At 52.9% G+C, this 16,594-nt stretch overlaps 1 protein-coding gene across 13 annotated transcripts in view; it reads right to left on the bottom strand.

The window, feature by feature from the left end:
* The window catches only part of LOC146208399 (uncharacterized), a 104,775-nt gene that overhangs the window by 66,844 nt on the left and 21,337 nt on the right, over positions 1 to 16,594 (bottom strand). The window contains exon 1 of one of the 13 annotated variants that reach the window (XM_084593201.1): positions 2,872 to 3,118. The exons of 11 other annotated variants lie outside the window; for them this stretch is intronic. In XM_084593201.1, the coding sequence (XP_084449327.1) occupies positions 2,872 to 2,914 (43 nt within the window). In that variant the 5' untranslated portion in view covers positions 2,915 to 3,118. Of the gene's footprint in view, positions 1 to 2,871; positions 3,119 to 16,594 lie in introns of those variants that run through there. One more of the 13 variants, XM_084593256.1, reaches the window with a different exon arrangement.

The raw sequence follows: 16,594 nt of genomic DNA, 5'->3' as shown, positions 1-16,594 counted from the left end.
CTTCAAATGATACCTAATGCCATTTTCTCCCGCTCTTCTTTTTCTTTCTTCTCTACTTTCTCTCTTCTGTCCGCATGATGCAGCCGAGATGGCTCAGCTACAGAGCCAGTAGCAAGCCCGTGCATTTTCTTTTTTTTTCTTCCTAGAGCCACAACAACAAGAACAGGTGGCTGATCCTGGCCCTGATGAGGCTTTATGAACGGGCAGCCGAGGCTTTTTTTTTCAGCGAGAGAATACAAGCCACCAGCGTGACGTTGCTATTGACGTTGCCTCCTAATATGGACTGTTGCCCGGTTCACATCCATTTTAAAATCGGTACAAATGTTCCATATCGACCTACGCCGAATAACGCAGCTCATGTCCCCCTTGCCGGCAGCAAACCCCGTTATTAAAACTCACGAAGCTAAACTACGCAGCAACATTCGGTCAATGCCAGGAATCATAAGCGTCAGATATAGAAGCGAGATCTAAAATGCAGTTCCATATATGCAGTGTTCAGAGCCCCGTGGCAGTACCTCGTAGCACTCAAAGGCGTGGAAATTAGCCCCTTTCCGCTCCGTCCGATGCGCTATACGAACTGGGCCGGAAAGCGGAGCGCGTCGACTCCGACGGTCCGCGTGCGCCTGGCAAGGTCGCGAGAACGCTAGGCGTCGCTCCACAGGTATCTCCGCAATTCTCACGTGAACATGTAGCCACACAGTGCTAACGCAAGCACTCGCGCAGGAATGGAAAACCGCACGCGTGTATTCGTGAGGGTGAGAACGCGCGCATAATGCGGACGCAGGGATAATCATGCAGCCAGCAGGCAGCGGGCGTCGACAGTGGAAGAACAACGAAATGACAGACAATCGCCACACGCGTCCTTGCCGTCGAAAGGACAAAAAATCGGGCAAAAGATAATGACGACAGTGGCGCGAGATTTCCGCCAAGGACTCAAAGAGAGAGAGAGAAGAGAAAAAAGGAAGATGACCACGGCGCAGTGCCACCGCGCCATGGAAGCAGCGGAAAAAAGGAGCCAGCGTAGAGGACGTTCCCACAAGCAAAGCAGGCGCCTCCGCAGTTAGGGGAAGAGGAAAGAAAAAAAAAATTGCCCGCACTTTCCTCTAGGCGACAAATTTGGTTTCACGCTGGTCGGCTTTGCAAATAAAAAACAGAAAACGTCCGAACCAGCAGGCCTTCATCAACCGTGGTAGAACTGTTTTAACGACCACTAAAGACTAAACGCAACCACAGAACCCTCATAGTATACAGAATCAGAGCGCCAGATCGGCTAGTCTTCAAAATTGTAGTCAAAGCAGCGCTGAAAGAAAAAAAAAAAAAAAGCGGGACTATTTCTAGCGGCGGATGAGAAAAGTATTGTACGCCTCTATCCCATTACTGAGTACACAGTAAGAAAACGGGCCCCGATAGACCTCAATACCAAGCGCCAAACAAGGGGGCGATCTTCCACCCGAAAGCTCCTCAAAGGGGGCTAAAAACTGTCAAGACAGAAAGCTGGGCTAGTTGATGTGTCATCATTACTAAAAAGACTAGCGCATATAACATGGACGCAGACATAGAAGACAGGACGAGCGCTAATTAGCGCTCGTCCTGCCTGCTATGTCTGTGTCCGTGTTAAATGCGCTAGTATTTTTAGCTAGAAACTGGACCGCCTTATCCCTCAACTCACGGAAAGGCTAGGAACGAAGCAACCATTTCTTCTGCTGCGCCGTCCGGGTACCCCAGACCACTGCTTTGGAATGGTCCCTGGCGTCGACTTGCCCTAGGCGACGATAAACACGCCCCAAACTCGATAGTATCGTATTCACTATACAAGCGAAGTTGGGCAAATATTACGACCTCACCAGGAGCGTTTCCATCACCATCTTGGCCGATGGGGAGACATACACGAGTGTCAATCCGCCACCGCAGGGTTCACGCCCCGTACATTGAACCCGGGGTTCGCGCCACCACAGCCGGGGCCGTTCTTTTAATAGCGACCGTGCCCCCAGACAGGCCGCCGTATGCCCGTTCACGTACCGCAGAAAGGGTCACGCACCAGCGGCGGTGTTGGAGGCAGGAAGCCGCAAGTAGCCACTGTACCGCAAGGGTCGACGTATACGCCACTCCGCAGAGCTGAAAGCCGCCGGGGGAGGCCGAGCTTAGGGCGGGAGTTTTCCTACCGCACTGGGAACGGTGGCGCCTGCCTGCTCCAAGCGAGCGGCTTGCTATATATAGGCAGAAAGAATAGGCGCTGAACCTTTTTTTTTTTTTTTTTTTTTATTGTTGTTGTTAACTAAGATACGACTCAATGCCATTTAAATCTCTTTACACCGCGCGGTAGACCGCACGGTTAACCTGGACGACGAAGAAAGGCTTCGTTTACCGATGACTTGCACGTTAAAAATGGATGTCGTAAGAGGCGAACAGTTTCTTGGAAAAAAAAAAAAAAAAAAACTGATTTTTCGCAGTATCCGGAATCGTACGGATTCTGCTCACGTTGGAGGACACAAAACGCTACGTGATATATTTCCACCTAATCAAGTCCTGGCCTCTCCAACTTGCACGAGACGTCCACCAAACGTGCGCACTCGCCCATCGCCCGTACACACTTGTCGAAAGCGTGTCGGCTTTTTATTGTTGTTGTCGTTCTTTGTTACTCCATACGCAGCGCTTAAATTTCGGGACAGCCGGTTAAGTACCACATCCCTGCATCGCAAGCTTTATCTCACACATTGTCAACGCATCGCATTTCCGCAAATGCTGCACAGGGCGGCTTAGGCGCTAAGGAACACGTTTCAACACAGGGCGGCTCGAGTGACTGCGCACGAAGAAAGGGACAAGCAAGCAGCAGAGGCAGGCAGTAAAGGAGCTAATGAAGCCAGCTCTCACCGGCAAATTGGACGACGCCGGAGTCGCAGTAGTACAGCCTCATAGTATTCCTCCTCCTCGGGTCAATGTCTGTCTCCGCGCGCGCACACACACCACAACACCGACAAGAGTGGGAGAGTGAGTGTCGCACGGAAGCAGCACGCGGAGCGAAAGAAGCTGGCCGCTTCCGACGCGCTAATCCATGGGCGGCGGCGGCGTCGTCCGCTTCGTCGACGTCGGTGCGTCTCGATCGGCGGCTGGCGACGCAGTGAAGCGCCGCGGAAGGACGATCACGGCGCGGCCGCCGCCGCCGCGGGCAACTCTATTTCGAGGTCGGCCCGCCTCCGCGCCGCGCTGGAAGCTTCTTCCTCGCTCGGCCCTTGCAACCGGCACCCACCGCCGCAAAGGCTGCCGCCGCCACGGCTGACCGCTGCCACAACAGCTGCTCGGCCCACGGCCATGTTATGCATGCGCTGAAGGCACACTCGGCGCGCCGTCTATTATACACGCGCGCGCATAAAGGGAGCCCGGCAATGCATCACAATGGGAGCCCCGACGCGCGCCGCGGTCCGGGCCATCAATCGTCGACTCGAGATGAGAGAGAACGGCGGAGGGGGTTGCGGCGTTAGGAGCCTTGTAATCCCAAAGAGACGTGCACACTTTTACACTAGGTTTTAATTATCCGAGCACGATAGTATTAAAAATTCATATCGCATATCCGCTGGCCATTTTCTTTTTTTTTTTTTTTTTTTTCATTGTTTGACCTCGCTTCCCTCGCAAGAGATCCAGGGCCCGGCCATTACGACACTTTAGAAGCGCTGCTCAGATCGCGCAGTCGAGCAACGAAGCCGTCAACAAACGTACGAACACTCGGCGGCTGCGTTTCGATGGAGGCGAAACGAAGTGGCGTCCGTGTGCTGTGCGATGTCAGCGCACGTTAAAGAACCCCAAGTGGTCGAAATTACTCCGTAGCCCTCCACTACGGCTCCTCTATCTCTTTCCACTTTCATTCCCACCTTCCTCCCTTTCCTTATGGCACGGTTGAGGTGTCCACAGAAAACAAGCGAGACAGTTACCGCGTCTTTCCCTTCCTATAATTCAATCAATCAATCAATCAATCAACAAACGAACGCGGCGGTGACAGCTATTATTACCGTATATGAAAGAAGAAAAAAACAGTATCAAGGGATGACAGCTGCCATGCATTGCGGGACCTCGCTGTTAAAAGCCCAGTCGAAACGAAGCCCTGAAGACACTAGCACGTTTGTCCATAACTGGATAAGAGCAAAAGAAATCAGAAACGTGAACAGCTGCGAAAAGCATCGAACTACTTATGCCATTCGCGCGTCATCGACGCGGTCGGTGTCACATCCGCCCAAGCGGGAGAGCCTTTACTGGTCCGAAGAAGCGCAGTACGACGCATATTCAATACCTGAAGACGACACCTATCCCAGCAGTTTAGATGTCATATATAGATCAGCGCTTTCGCAACAGACCACTAATAACAGCGCACAGCCATAAACAGCCACTGCATCGGCCTTCACATTCGGTATTCTAAGCACACACGTTGACGGCAAAAAGCTGCAGGCTCAATCTTTCGGCCCACTACTCTACCTCGTGGTTCAAAAATGAGGAGGGGAGGGGGGATTGACCCGCAAGAGTGCAGAAAAACGGCCTCACAGTCATACAGTGGCGTGAATAAACGGCGGAACTGGGCGAACATGCTGGATTGAGGGGGCTTATCAGCCCAAAACCCGGGCATCGCCTAATTGGTCCATTCTGCAGCACGCTTCGTGAGCAAGGGGGCGGTGGAGTGAAAGCGCGGGCGCATTGTGCGGATTACCTGTGCCCGTGCGGCTGGCTGTTACTTCGTTACTTCCGCATGGCGCAGAAATCGGCCGACGGGTGGGGAAAGAATGCCCCTCTGTTTCTATTTTGTGCGCGGGAACGGATGCCAGAGGCTGGATACGAGCCTGAATGGATGTGAGGGGTGCGACCGGGTGCAAGTCAAAAAGGTGGAACCACGAAGTGACAGGAGTGTGAGTGCAGGAGAGGAGGAGGGGGTGGAGGGGCGAGGAGCACTGTTAAATCTTACCCACTGCGTCGCATAACGCGCTCAACTCGGCGAAAGCGATACGCCTCGGCACCCGACTGCTTGACGCTTCTGAAGAATCGAAAAGCTAGCGCCCCCAATGAAGTTGGCCATAGCTGCAGCCACGTCGACGAAGCGACTACGGGGCGGCGTGAAGCTTTGACACTGGACAACATGGGGTCGCAATGCGGTTGCACTCCTAATCACGTCTTTCGCTGGAAAAAGAACAGTCATGCGTGCGAGTGTGCCACCTCTCATAGTGCCGCGGCATGCTTATCGCCTTCAAGCAGCTATATCGCGTAGAATCAGTTTTCATCGCCGGGTTAATATGAGGAGAGAGAAATCTCTGGTGGAAATAGATCTCAGTGCGTACTAACACAGAGGTGAACGCGAATATCTAAGTGAGATCATCTTACGTGCTCGTACCATGGCTGCAGGAGCTCGACAGGTTTAGAACGAGTAATCGGTAGCGACCAGCAATATCCTAAAACATTCTGCCAAAACCCACACGCCACCCCCAAAACATACAAAAATGAAGGATGCAGCTCGCCAGCGGTGGCCGCGAGCAAGACGTCAAATACTGGCAGCGTTTACAGCATGCCGACTCGACTCCCAATGCCGAATAACCACAAAAGGTCACAGCCACTATACATCCGCCCGTGCTCGCGAGATGTGCAGAGGCCCAACTCATCCCCCAACGCTGACCCCCCACCGGCAATGGTACAGCGATATAAATACACGACTAATAAAAATGAACGCATAGAGCAGAAAATAGGCAAGCATATCGAGCGGCGGCCCTTCGCCCGCTGCGCCACGCATCGGGGGCCAGTCCGGGGGCCACGGTGCCAAGCACGCGCTGCCGACCACCGTGAGCCGTCCGGGTTAATCACCGCGCCGACCGGCAGCGCATACTCGCCCCCCATCAGCCGCTGCGCTCGTCTTCTCCACGGTGCACTGCCGGGACACGTCGAAAGCGTTCCCACGCGCCCCGCAAACGATTTATACGCATGTGTGCGATCGGCGTGTAATCGCAGCCGAACCCCCCGAAGAAGACGGCAGCATCAGTTTTTTTTTTTTTTCTTTCTCACAACACACCCCCATCTTCCTCACGGTCACTCAGCGCCAAGACTGCGGCAACGTTGCCCTTGCCAACCGCTCGGAACGAAACCGAGTTCTCCTGGCACCTACTGCAAACGTCGACAGGCGTTTGCCCTGGTCAACCGCGTACAAGAAGGGTTTTTCAACTTCGTGGTGATGCCAGTGCGACAGTCGACAAGGGACACGAGTGCGCAACACGGTGCAAGAGCTAGTCCAGTGTCACTGAATGACGAGTTCTTAAATGTGGCGAGTCGCGTACAGACGACGACGATACAAGACGGGGGTGGGCAGACAGCTGTCAGCCATCGCGGAAATAGTGCTGTGTAGATATGCAAAGCCAACGAACCGGATGAAAATCTATTCGAAGAGCCGATGGCAAGCCGACTTCTCGTCCGCATAACGCACGCCATGGAGGAGGATGCCACGCATGAGGGTGTCCTCGGCGCCTGTTACGCGTTGCCACTGGCCTGCGCGTTACCTCACTCGGGCTCTGCAGAGTGTAACGGCGAACACGCATGGACTGCGCTGCGCGGCACGATCAAGCGGCGATGCGCGTCGGAAGAAGGGACGCGCGGGCTGTCTGTCAAATGCGGGCGCAGTAGCGCCAAGGGCTGCCAACGCGTTGCCATCCATACACCTCTCGAACATCAGCAGCATGGCGCCGCAGGCGACTGCCGAAGGCGGCGCAAGGAACGAAAGACGCGGACGGCAGCGTCTTCGGCGCATCCGGAGCTGACAGGTCCGTTACGCCGGCGAGCTGAAGCGGAAGAGGAGGGATCGGCAGTCAGCGATATACCGGAGGCAGCGGCGGAGAGGACCTTTTGATGTGCGCCGCAGTGGCAGAGAAAGACTAGGAGTGCCCGGATCTATAGGAGAGGAACGGCAGGAAGGTTTGGACGTTGACGTGCTGCACAATCCGTTCTAATAAGGGTAAGAGATGGTCAGTTAGCCAGTGGTCAAACTTTCAAAGAAACCTAGCCTCACATTATATGCCCATCTCTAACTCCCGGTGTAACGAAAGACCGAAGGATGGTGAGGGAGCTTTTGCTCTAGCACAAACAAAAATGTCTTCATCCTATCGTTACCGCGTAAAACCGGGTTTCAAAGGGGAGTACACTAAAAAAGACGCTGACAGGACTTACTGTCAAGCACTTCTGATTGCGCAAAGGAAGACATAAGCGGAGAGGCGGTAAATGGCGATTAAGAGACGGCTCGAGGAGCTCCTTCCTTCTGGGTCACCGTCCACACTGGGGACACAATCGGGACGTCGTGTAATCACGGGGGACGTCGATTGAAGAATAAGGGGGCCGCAGTCCGCCCATACCGGCCTTCGGCGGGTTGTCCGCCGTTTATTCACTCTTCTGGAGCGCGGCGGCGCTTGGTGGGGCTCACTGGTCCGTGTCTACGAGGACAGGCACACACTCCGCACACGGCGTCCGGTTTTTGTGCGCGGAGCCAGAAAAAAAAAAAAAAAAGAAAGAAAGAAAGAAAGAAAGACAGCGTTACGCGTGCGTCGCCATATGGATCACAGGACGAAGGCTACAGGCGAAGTGATGATCCTCGTCCGGCTGTCATCGGCGCGGCAGACGGATCGAACGATATGCCACATGAAAGCAAAAATATATGGGATGACATCTATCGCAGGACTTCGGGCGATGCCTTGCAATTGGAGTCGAGTGCGAAAGTTGCGAACGAGGCACGTATACCTTTAACAATGATAACCCATACGCTTATGAAGCTTACAGGCAAGCGGCGCGTCTAACACGAGCGCCGTCCACGCAGTAGATGCTATACTGGCGAACTTCACAGTAACGCTGAGAAACTACGGGCTTGAGAAAAATCACAGGCAAGAAAATAAACATGCGGGCCTCTAATGGTATATGACGCTACAGCGGTTATGGCTCCCGTCTGCCGATATAGCTCTAATTGCGGTTCCCCACCCACGTAAGTACACGTAATTTCTGCTCGCTCAATTACCAATCGCTGCATATGTGCCTCTAATATCTAATGCACAGCACAGAGCTCTAATCTACCGCGTTATCCAGCTGCCGGTCTTGAGCGACTGCCCGATATATAGACATGAAGCCTCTCTCAAACCAAGACGCGTATACGAAAGTGCCGGCATTGTCCAGGAGTAGCGTGCCTGACACGGCATCGGTTGGTTCCGATCCCACCCTTCCCACCTCGAGTGAGCAATCCGACTCGAGTACCAGCTACTCCGATCTCTGTGAAAGCGTGACGTTTTGTTACGTCACACAACCCATCGGCGAGCGGGTGCTCTGCCAACTTCCGCTTGGCAAAGCCCCACGGCCGTAATTTTTCGCTCACAACGTCGACAACGCCGCAATTTCTGCAGCATGAGGACTTAAAACTGTCAACTTAAAAGATAAAATTGTAAAGATGAAAAATAAGGACGGACGACAACAGGAAAGACATAAAACATGAATAGATGCAGATAGATGGAGGGCACTTTCGGCCCCGCACACAGTACCAGACGAGAGAAAGCGCGGATGATTTCTCCGGATGCCTCCAAAACACAGTTCAGAATCATAGCCATCAACGATCACCGGGGGCTGACGACGCGCCCGAAGCCGCGCGATAAGCCTGCAAGCGAGGAGGATTATAGGGCGAAACTGCAGCAGCGGAAAACTGCGCCGACCGCCGACGCAGCGGAGCTCGTCCCACTGGCGTTATTATCGTCGCTCGGAAACTTACCCGCCCGCATGCGGCACCATACGCAGGGGTCAGTGCGCCGAGCGCGGTTGACCGACTCGGGCCAAGGTTGCGAGCGCCAGCGAAAAAGCGCGGACGACCGCGCGCCTCGCACACAAGCCATCGGCAAACGGTGCCGCGCCGTGCAAGGACCTCAACGTGCATGGGCGTCGGGAGAACTGGGCGAAGCGTTCGCTGTCACGGCGTTTCCGATAATTGCGAACGCGCGCGTGTTAGTACGAAGCCGTGGGAGGAGGAATGCCGAGCGATGAGGGCAATCGCACCCACACCAGTCACCATGTAGCTGAAGGCGAAAACAGAACACCGAGCGGAGATGGTTCGCCGAACTGAGGCAGAAACGGCAGAAAGGGGATGGTCCGGAGAACGCCAACTTGGCGAGACGACGTCCAGTAGATTGTTGGATTGTTAAAACGTTTATTTGGGGCCTGCAGTAGAACGCGCGCTATTTTGTAGCGGAAACCACACTAGGCTAGCAAAAATACATTTCGCGGTGCTCAGCCGGAGCCCCAAGTACGCATGCGCCGTTACCATGACAACCGGTTGCGCCGAGCTGGTCTCCTCGCGGCGCCCGCGCGTGACGTCACGCTCCGCTATGCTCATCGTTTTCATCGTGATCATCACGGACAATCATCGTGATCGTTATGATTATCATCTGACTACCAAGCAGCTGGGAATATAAGCCGCGGCGCGTGCGCTCGCAAGATAAGACGCACAATGGATGCAGAGGTGGAGCACCAAGATACTTTGTTTTTATTAACAATGAAGAGGTGGAGGCTACGCGAAGAAGCGGCGACAGATCCAGAAGTCATCGAATGGCGCGAGGCCGTCCGACAACGTGCAATAAAGCAAGGACGGCTAAAAGAAAGTCGGCGACGCCTCAAGAACGCCAAAAACGTCTCGCTAAGATGATCGGCAGACGCCGAGTCGCTGCCGAACTACAAGGATACGCTTTACACACATCCAAAACCGCGACCGGTGCAGCCTGTGCACCGGTCAGCCGGTGCAGCCTGATATATCGGATAACCAAGGTCAACCAAGACAAACTCTAGCTCTCTCTAAGTATATTCTGGCCTGACCGAGCCAAGCTACCAAATATTTAGCATAGCGCGTACCCCAGCGTGCGCCGGCGGCGGACGCTAACTGGTTAGACCCGGCGTACGTAGCAGGTAAGCGAGAGCAGATGGCTAAAGTTGCAGAGCTCACAGCTGGCCGGCGTCCTCCGGTGCTCGCTACGCAGTAAGCGGCAACAGTATACGCTTTATGGTTACGTTTCTGCTGATGCTAAAGCGACCGACCTTCAGCATCCACGTTCAGATGGCGCGCTTCACAGAGTCCTTAAGTACGCGTCGACATCTCGGTGAATAGGTGATGGGAGTCGCATTTAGTCTCCGTCGATATACAGAACAATTCTAGTGCAAATAGCATGCCACAGCATAGCGTAAGATACAGTTGCCGAGCAATAACAAGATAGCAGAGCTCTGGAGAGGAGCAGTATATATATATAGTCGGATACAGGTCAAGAAAAAAGCGGCGAACAGCCCACAAGGGGCTCCCTCCAGCCAGTTGCATCGTTCCAAATTTGTGTGCTGCCTCCGGTAATCGCGTCCGTCCGTCGGTACTGTACCGTCGGTTGTTGTTGTTGTGGCTGTAGGAAGAAGGAAAAGAAAATGCACGGGCCTGCTACTGGCTCTGTAGCTGAGCCACCTCCGCTGCCTCGTGCAGACAGAAGAGAAGATATAGAGAAGAAAAAAGAAGAGGGAAAGAAAGACGCGCGCCGCAACAACAGCGCAACAACAGCCGTCGTCCACCGCCGAAGCGGTGGCGGGTGCAATGACGGCCTACAACAGATAAAAATTCGGTGGCAGGCTAGCCCCCGTCGCAAGCGGCGGTGACCTACCTGCCCCAGCCCCGTCGGTGTCGCCAGCGGTGTCACCTCGTAGGGCTCCAAGGCGGAAAAGAGATGCAGTGAAGCGCAGAACAAAGCGGTTTCACGAGAACTCGACAGTGCTGAAATTCACCATCAGAATTCGTCTTTGTGCCTGCTGTGCTGTAATGAGCAAACGACTATCGATCGAATTGAGTAAAGGCACGTATTTTTGCGTGAACTCACAAAGCATTTAGGAAATATTTGCCAGTACGAACTCACTCGAAGAAACCACGTTCCAAGCGCTACTCGTAGGTGCAAGGCGGTCGGCCGTGACGCTATGATATAGCTCGGCAGTTAGTTGAAGGGGAGGCCCTTCGATATCTGGATACCACTTTCTTCTGGACCTGTTGGTTGGTAGCCCCGCCGGGGTGGTGCAGTGGTAAGACGCCCGACTACTGTGCCGGAGTACCCGGGCTCGAACCCGACCTCGGCGGCTGCGTTTCGATGGAGGCGAAACGGAGTGGCGTCCGTGTGCTGTGCGATGTCAGTGCACGTTGAGGAACCCCAGGTGGTCGAAATTTCCGGAGTCCTCCCCTACGGCGTCTCTCATAGCCTTAGTCGCTTTGGAACGTTAAACCCCACAAACCAACCAAACCATCTTGACCTGCATCCGACTACAGTGATAGAGCAAAAGCAGTGAGTGTTGCAGGGATAGCCTCTTTAACGCCCTCTTTTCAATCCGCGGGGTATTTTTTGGTAATTTTTATTTAAATTAGGTTTTGGGGATAGGAAGTAGCCTCATACTTTCGAGTGGACGCCAAGGAATTGTGGACACTTACACCTAACTAGGTCAAGATCATGTTTTCATGTTTTTTTCTTGTATATTCTACATTGGTTTATAAGAAAAGAAAGACGCTGTATCTGCTAAACTTGAGAGAAGGAAGATGAGAGTGGAAGCGGAGAGAAAGAGGTCCCGCAGTGGAAGGCTACGGAGTAATTTGGCCACCTCTGGGCCTTTAACGTGCGCGGACATCGCACAACCCTGGGCTGCCTCTCCGTTTAAATTCGGTTTTGGGGAAAGGCGCAGTATAGCTTTGGGTGAACACCACAAAATCGTGGACACCCACACTTAATTAGGTCAAGGTCCCTAGAAGGGCAAAACTATAGTGCCACACGAAGACCTGCTGTACCTAGCGTAGTCAAGCTTTGGCTTCAAAAACAAAACCAATTCCCACAGGGCGATTACGTCTATCTATAAAGCGACATTAGTCGACAGCTCCTAAGGTTACCATTTCGCTATATATTGATGTAAACAATTTTTTAGCCACATGAACATTTGTAGTGTTATAAGACACTATGTTTTATATTATTTTCTCTCATAAGAGCCCTTACAAGCAGCACTTCTCTCCCAATCCTTGATGGTCACGAAGCAAGTCCTGTTATCTCAGAAGTGACGGGAGGTATGTATTCGGCGTGTAATACCAAAGCGCGATTTTGAAGGACGAAGACCGTGGACGGGTTTCGGGAGTTCGCCACAGCAACGGCAAGGGATTACGAGGGCGAGGAACTATGCCGCCACGCGTGACGTCACTGGACTGGGACCACCCAGCGTGGTAGTGCCGTGGGGTGTCACCCCACTAATGTCGCGAGTGACGTCAGCGAAACATTCATCCTTCTCTTTCCACAGTAATCGTGCCCCCCACCACTCCGGCTGACGCGGACTGATGGTATCCCTCGAAAAAGATAAACGGAAAGTAGCGCCACGACACGCACCTGTCGCCGCTGCAGGGGAAAGCCGATCAGATCAGCAGGCATCGCCTTCACCATATGCGGCATCTCCCAAGTGCGAACGGGCGTACGCCGCGCACTACGAGCTGAGTGAGTACGTGGGGGACGAGGTGGAAGGCATTGCCCTTACGCAATCCTGCGCAGCCGGCTCGGGAAGAGGGGGAAGAGCAGCAGCGGAGACGGGTGCCTGCTCGCACCGCTGACTCTTCCGTGTTGGCCCGACGCCAGAGGCCCGCACCCTTCGTCCAAGCGCACTCATAAAAGCCGGCCCACAAGTGCGGATGTATCGAACATGAGCGACCGCACCCCTCCCCCCCACCCTTCTTCCTTCTGCAGCATGCACTGCTCCAGCAATCGGCAGACCTGCGTACGATGCACGATGCCACTGGGCGCCGCACGGATGAGAAGGCGCCAGCACTAATGCGAAACGTGGGTGATACATGTGCGCGTAATGTTTCGTTACATAAAATCTTCGAACGGCGGCCTGCAGTGGCCCAAATCACATAGGCGAGCTATCGGTTACCTCGAAATGCACCAGACAGCATCAGCGCAGGCGGACAGCCTGCGCTGATGGTTAATACGCTAATGCGTTGTGTTGCACTGCTACCATATACAGGTTTACTTTAGCCTTATTTGCCGTACGCTAGTTGTACAGCATTTACCGAGTGGCAATCGCACGGTGTGATCCCGATATACGGTCCAAAATCCTAGTTCCGGAAATATGACTCGCGCTCTGTGATTTCAGTAAACAAAAAAGAGAAGGAACGAAGAGACAAGGTACCCTTAAGTCTGGAATAATACGGACTCAAAATCAAAGTATTCAAGCACCGGAAAGCAGTTGTAGCGCTGCGCGGATGTGGTACAGCTGGAAGCAACTCCACAGCAACTGTTTTTAGGCGTAAAAGCGCGCGGTCCCAAAATGATGTTCCAGTCGAAAGAAGGAAGAAACGTTCAAAGAAAAATTTCCGATTTAAGCTACCGCCACCTAGTGACTCGCCCTGAAGATGTTGAAACCCCCGCCTAGTAAGCCCTTCGAAGCCACCTTGCACAAAGACGAATCAAAACGAAGATCATTTGAACAACGAAGGGCCCCGCACCAGCGGCGTTCGACAACTGAGCCGGTGTGACGTAAATACATAAAGGCCACAAGGCGGTTGGACACCAGCCGATGGACGGTCGCCAGCCAGTTAGTTGCGAAGCAGCAGTTTAGCAACCCTTAAAAAAACAAGAGAAAAAAAAAGGGGAAAGAAAAGAAACCGTTTCCAAACGAAGAAATTGCGAGAGCGCGAGAACAGCGGCGTCGTAGGTACCTCAGCGTCGGAGGGCACGAGGAAACGCGGCAATTTTCATAAAATAGAGCCCAGCGTACAGGCTACACTGATTCGGGGCTTAATAACCCCTATCGGCGTATCCCTTAACGTTGCGCGACTTATGTCGCTACGGTTAAATAAATGCCTTAAACGATTACTGATGATGACCGAACGGGCCTCTTGCTTGGCTGCTCGTCTTGACGACGTCACGCAAGAACGACAAAAGGTGCTGGCTACTTAAAAAAAGAAAAAGAAAACTCGCGAATCAAGTCACAGAGCGCCCTGTGAGTGAGGCGAGCGCAGTCGAAATGGTCCGGCCGTCCCATGCAGTGCAAGGCAAGGCCTTTGGCGGACACTAAAGACAGGGAGGCGGCTGTGTGCAGCGCTGTCAAGGCCACAGAGCCCGCTGAGATGCCGAGAAATAATACGCGGCGGCTATGCGCGTATACAGTTGCTTCGATGCAGTTCGTAGGAAGGTGCGTCGATTTCCTGCCGTCTATAGCCATGCAGACGCATCTTAACCACTGGTTACAACTCAAGCGATATACCTATAAACAGCTGGCAGTCATAACTCTGCGCGCGCGCGCGCGCACGCATGCACGCGCACACACACACACACACACACACACACACACACACACACACACACACACACACACACACACACACACACACACACACACACACACACACACACACACACACACACACACACACACACACACACACACACACAACTGCGCTTGAACACGAAGCGTGAACACCTATTCACACGCAAAGATTCGCCGTGACCGATTTTTTTAGTTACTGGGTGCGTTTTTACACATTGAAGTAAATTAGTCGGCACTCATATTACTTGCACCTTGCATGTTTGCAAGAAATAAAAGAGGAGCGGATTTTATCACCACCAACAACAATGAATGCTCCCCAGCTAAAAACAATTCATGCGCATATATGCTTTCTGCTTTTCCTCCTCGTAGCTTTTCTCCAAGACGGAGCTCTCCTCACTATATACTCCTAGCTGGACGACGAGACAAAACTATAAACAAACACGGTTCTCGAAGGCACGACCCGTTTGTACAGCTTCGGCTGCCCTGCGCGAATGACACGTAGTGCGGGCGGTGTCAGCGAGCAAGCCATTTGAGCCGGGGAGGCCGCGACTTTCCGCCGCGCCAAGGACGCCCAAGGCCGTTTTCTCGGGATAGTTATGGCCGGCCGCCCAACGTCAGGCGACGACGGCTTGCTGCTGCGGAAAATGTGGGTCGCCACGGCAGAGACGCCTAAGCTGGCGCGCCGAGCACGCGAGCTCCATGTACGGTGTGGGCCGCCTACACCGCCTCCAAACTCTCAAATTCAAAAGACTTCGTCGAATAAACTAGCGACCTCACGACCAGAACTACACAAAGCGGTCGGTTAACTTGGACTGTGGATGAATCGAGGAGCAAGCCTGATTTAATGAGAATGCTACGTCATTTCTGTAAATATTATTACGATAGCACGTGGCAAAATTTAGGTTTCCCGCCAATTCCCTTTTCCGAAAAAAAAAAAAAGGGGGGGGGGGGGGGGGGCGCATAAAGCAAGTACAATAAGTGAACCGACTAGCACACGGCAGTTTTCTCGTTCAAAGCCTCGTATGCCTAAAAATGACGATACATCGCCGCGCTCTGAAAAGTTGCAAAGTCCGTGTGGAGTTTTAAAGGAGTGTAGAAACAAAATTTTTGGGTTCGTGGTTTATCATTTGTAATGATGCCTAAGATATTACTGTACACGGATCACCACGTTATATTCGCCTACGACTGCTGAGTATTATATAATCGAATTTCTTTTCTCACCTGTTTCGGTTTCGGTTTCAACAGCCGAGCGATCGCTGTGACGTCACAGTCAAGTCTAGGTCACGCGAGGGATGAAAATACAGCGATATAATCATTGTTGTGTCATTTGAATTCACTACAATGATAAAGCCGGCCTGCCCCAAGAAAAGGAATCACTACAAGTCGGGAATCTGATTGTATTGCTGTTTTTTCATGTGGCGCATCAAGACATGACTGTGATATCACAGCCATCTCTCGGCTGCTGAAACCAAAACTGGTTAGGAAGAAAAATTCAATTATAAAATTATTTAGCAGTAGTAGGCGACAACTGCGTGCAGATCGACATACAGGAATGCCTAACGCATGATTGCCGAGAAGAAAAATGCCACCAAAATTTGGTGTCTATAGTCCTTTAACTTACTGAATGCATGGAGCTGTCAGCTTCGAGCAACTAATCCCCCCCCCCCCCCCCCCCCCCTCCTTTCCCCCGTTTCTCTCTATCGCATATGTCCAGCGCCGGGTTGCATTTGCATATGGTGAACACACAGCCTGACGACGACCAACGCAAAGAGGTATATAGCCGCTACCCGCTGGTCAGTGGTCCGAGATGGAACTGCAACGTTATATCTGGGCTAGCTGGGCCGAAATGTGCAGCAGATACACGAGACGAGCACCGTATCGCAACTCGAATTCGTCCCGACTTCAAGAGAACAATGTCACTACAACACTCGTGCCCATCTTCGTGCCCTCTTTGGCTGCGTATATGTTCGCAGTTTCCACTCGAATGCACGACAAATATTCCGTTGCCACGCACAGCCAGGACAGTCACTAAGGCGTAGTGATCCTCTGTGCGCCGCAACGCAATTCAAAGGCAGCTAACAACAAGACTAGAATGTCGTACCCCAGAGTTATGCACGCAACCAGGCGGCGCAGCGGTGCATCCACTCGCATGCGATCGTACGCAAGGCTGTCGCAACACGGCCCGTATCTGGACGAGGAATAATGCGCCAACTCTAAACGTAACCACGCAACCGTGCACTCAGAA

This window comes from Amblyomma maculatum, chromosome 1, assembly GCF_055883805.1.
Source record: "Amblyomma maculatum isolate TAMU_Amacu chromosome 1, ASM5588380v1, whole genome shotgun sequence".
Lineage (NCBI taxonomy): Eukaryota > Metazoa > Arthropoda > Arachnida > Ixodida > Ixodidae > Amblyomma > Amblyomma maculatum.
Note: the sequence above shows the minus strand (reverse complement) of the source record. Positions and strands in the feature narration are given on the sequence as shown.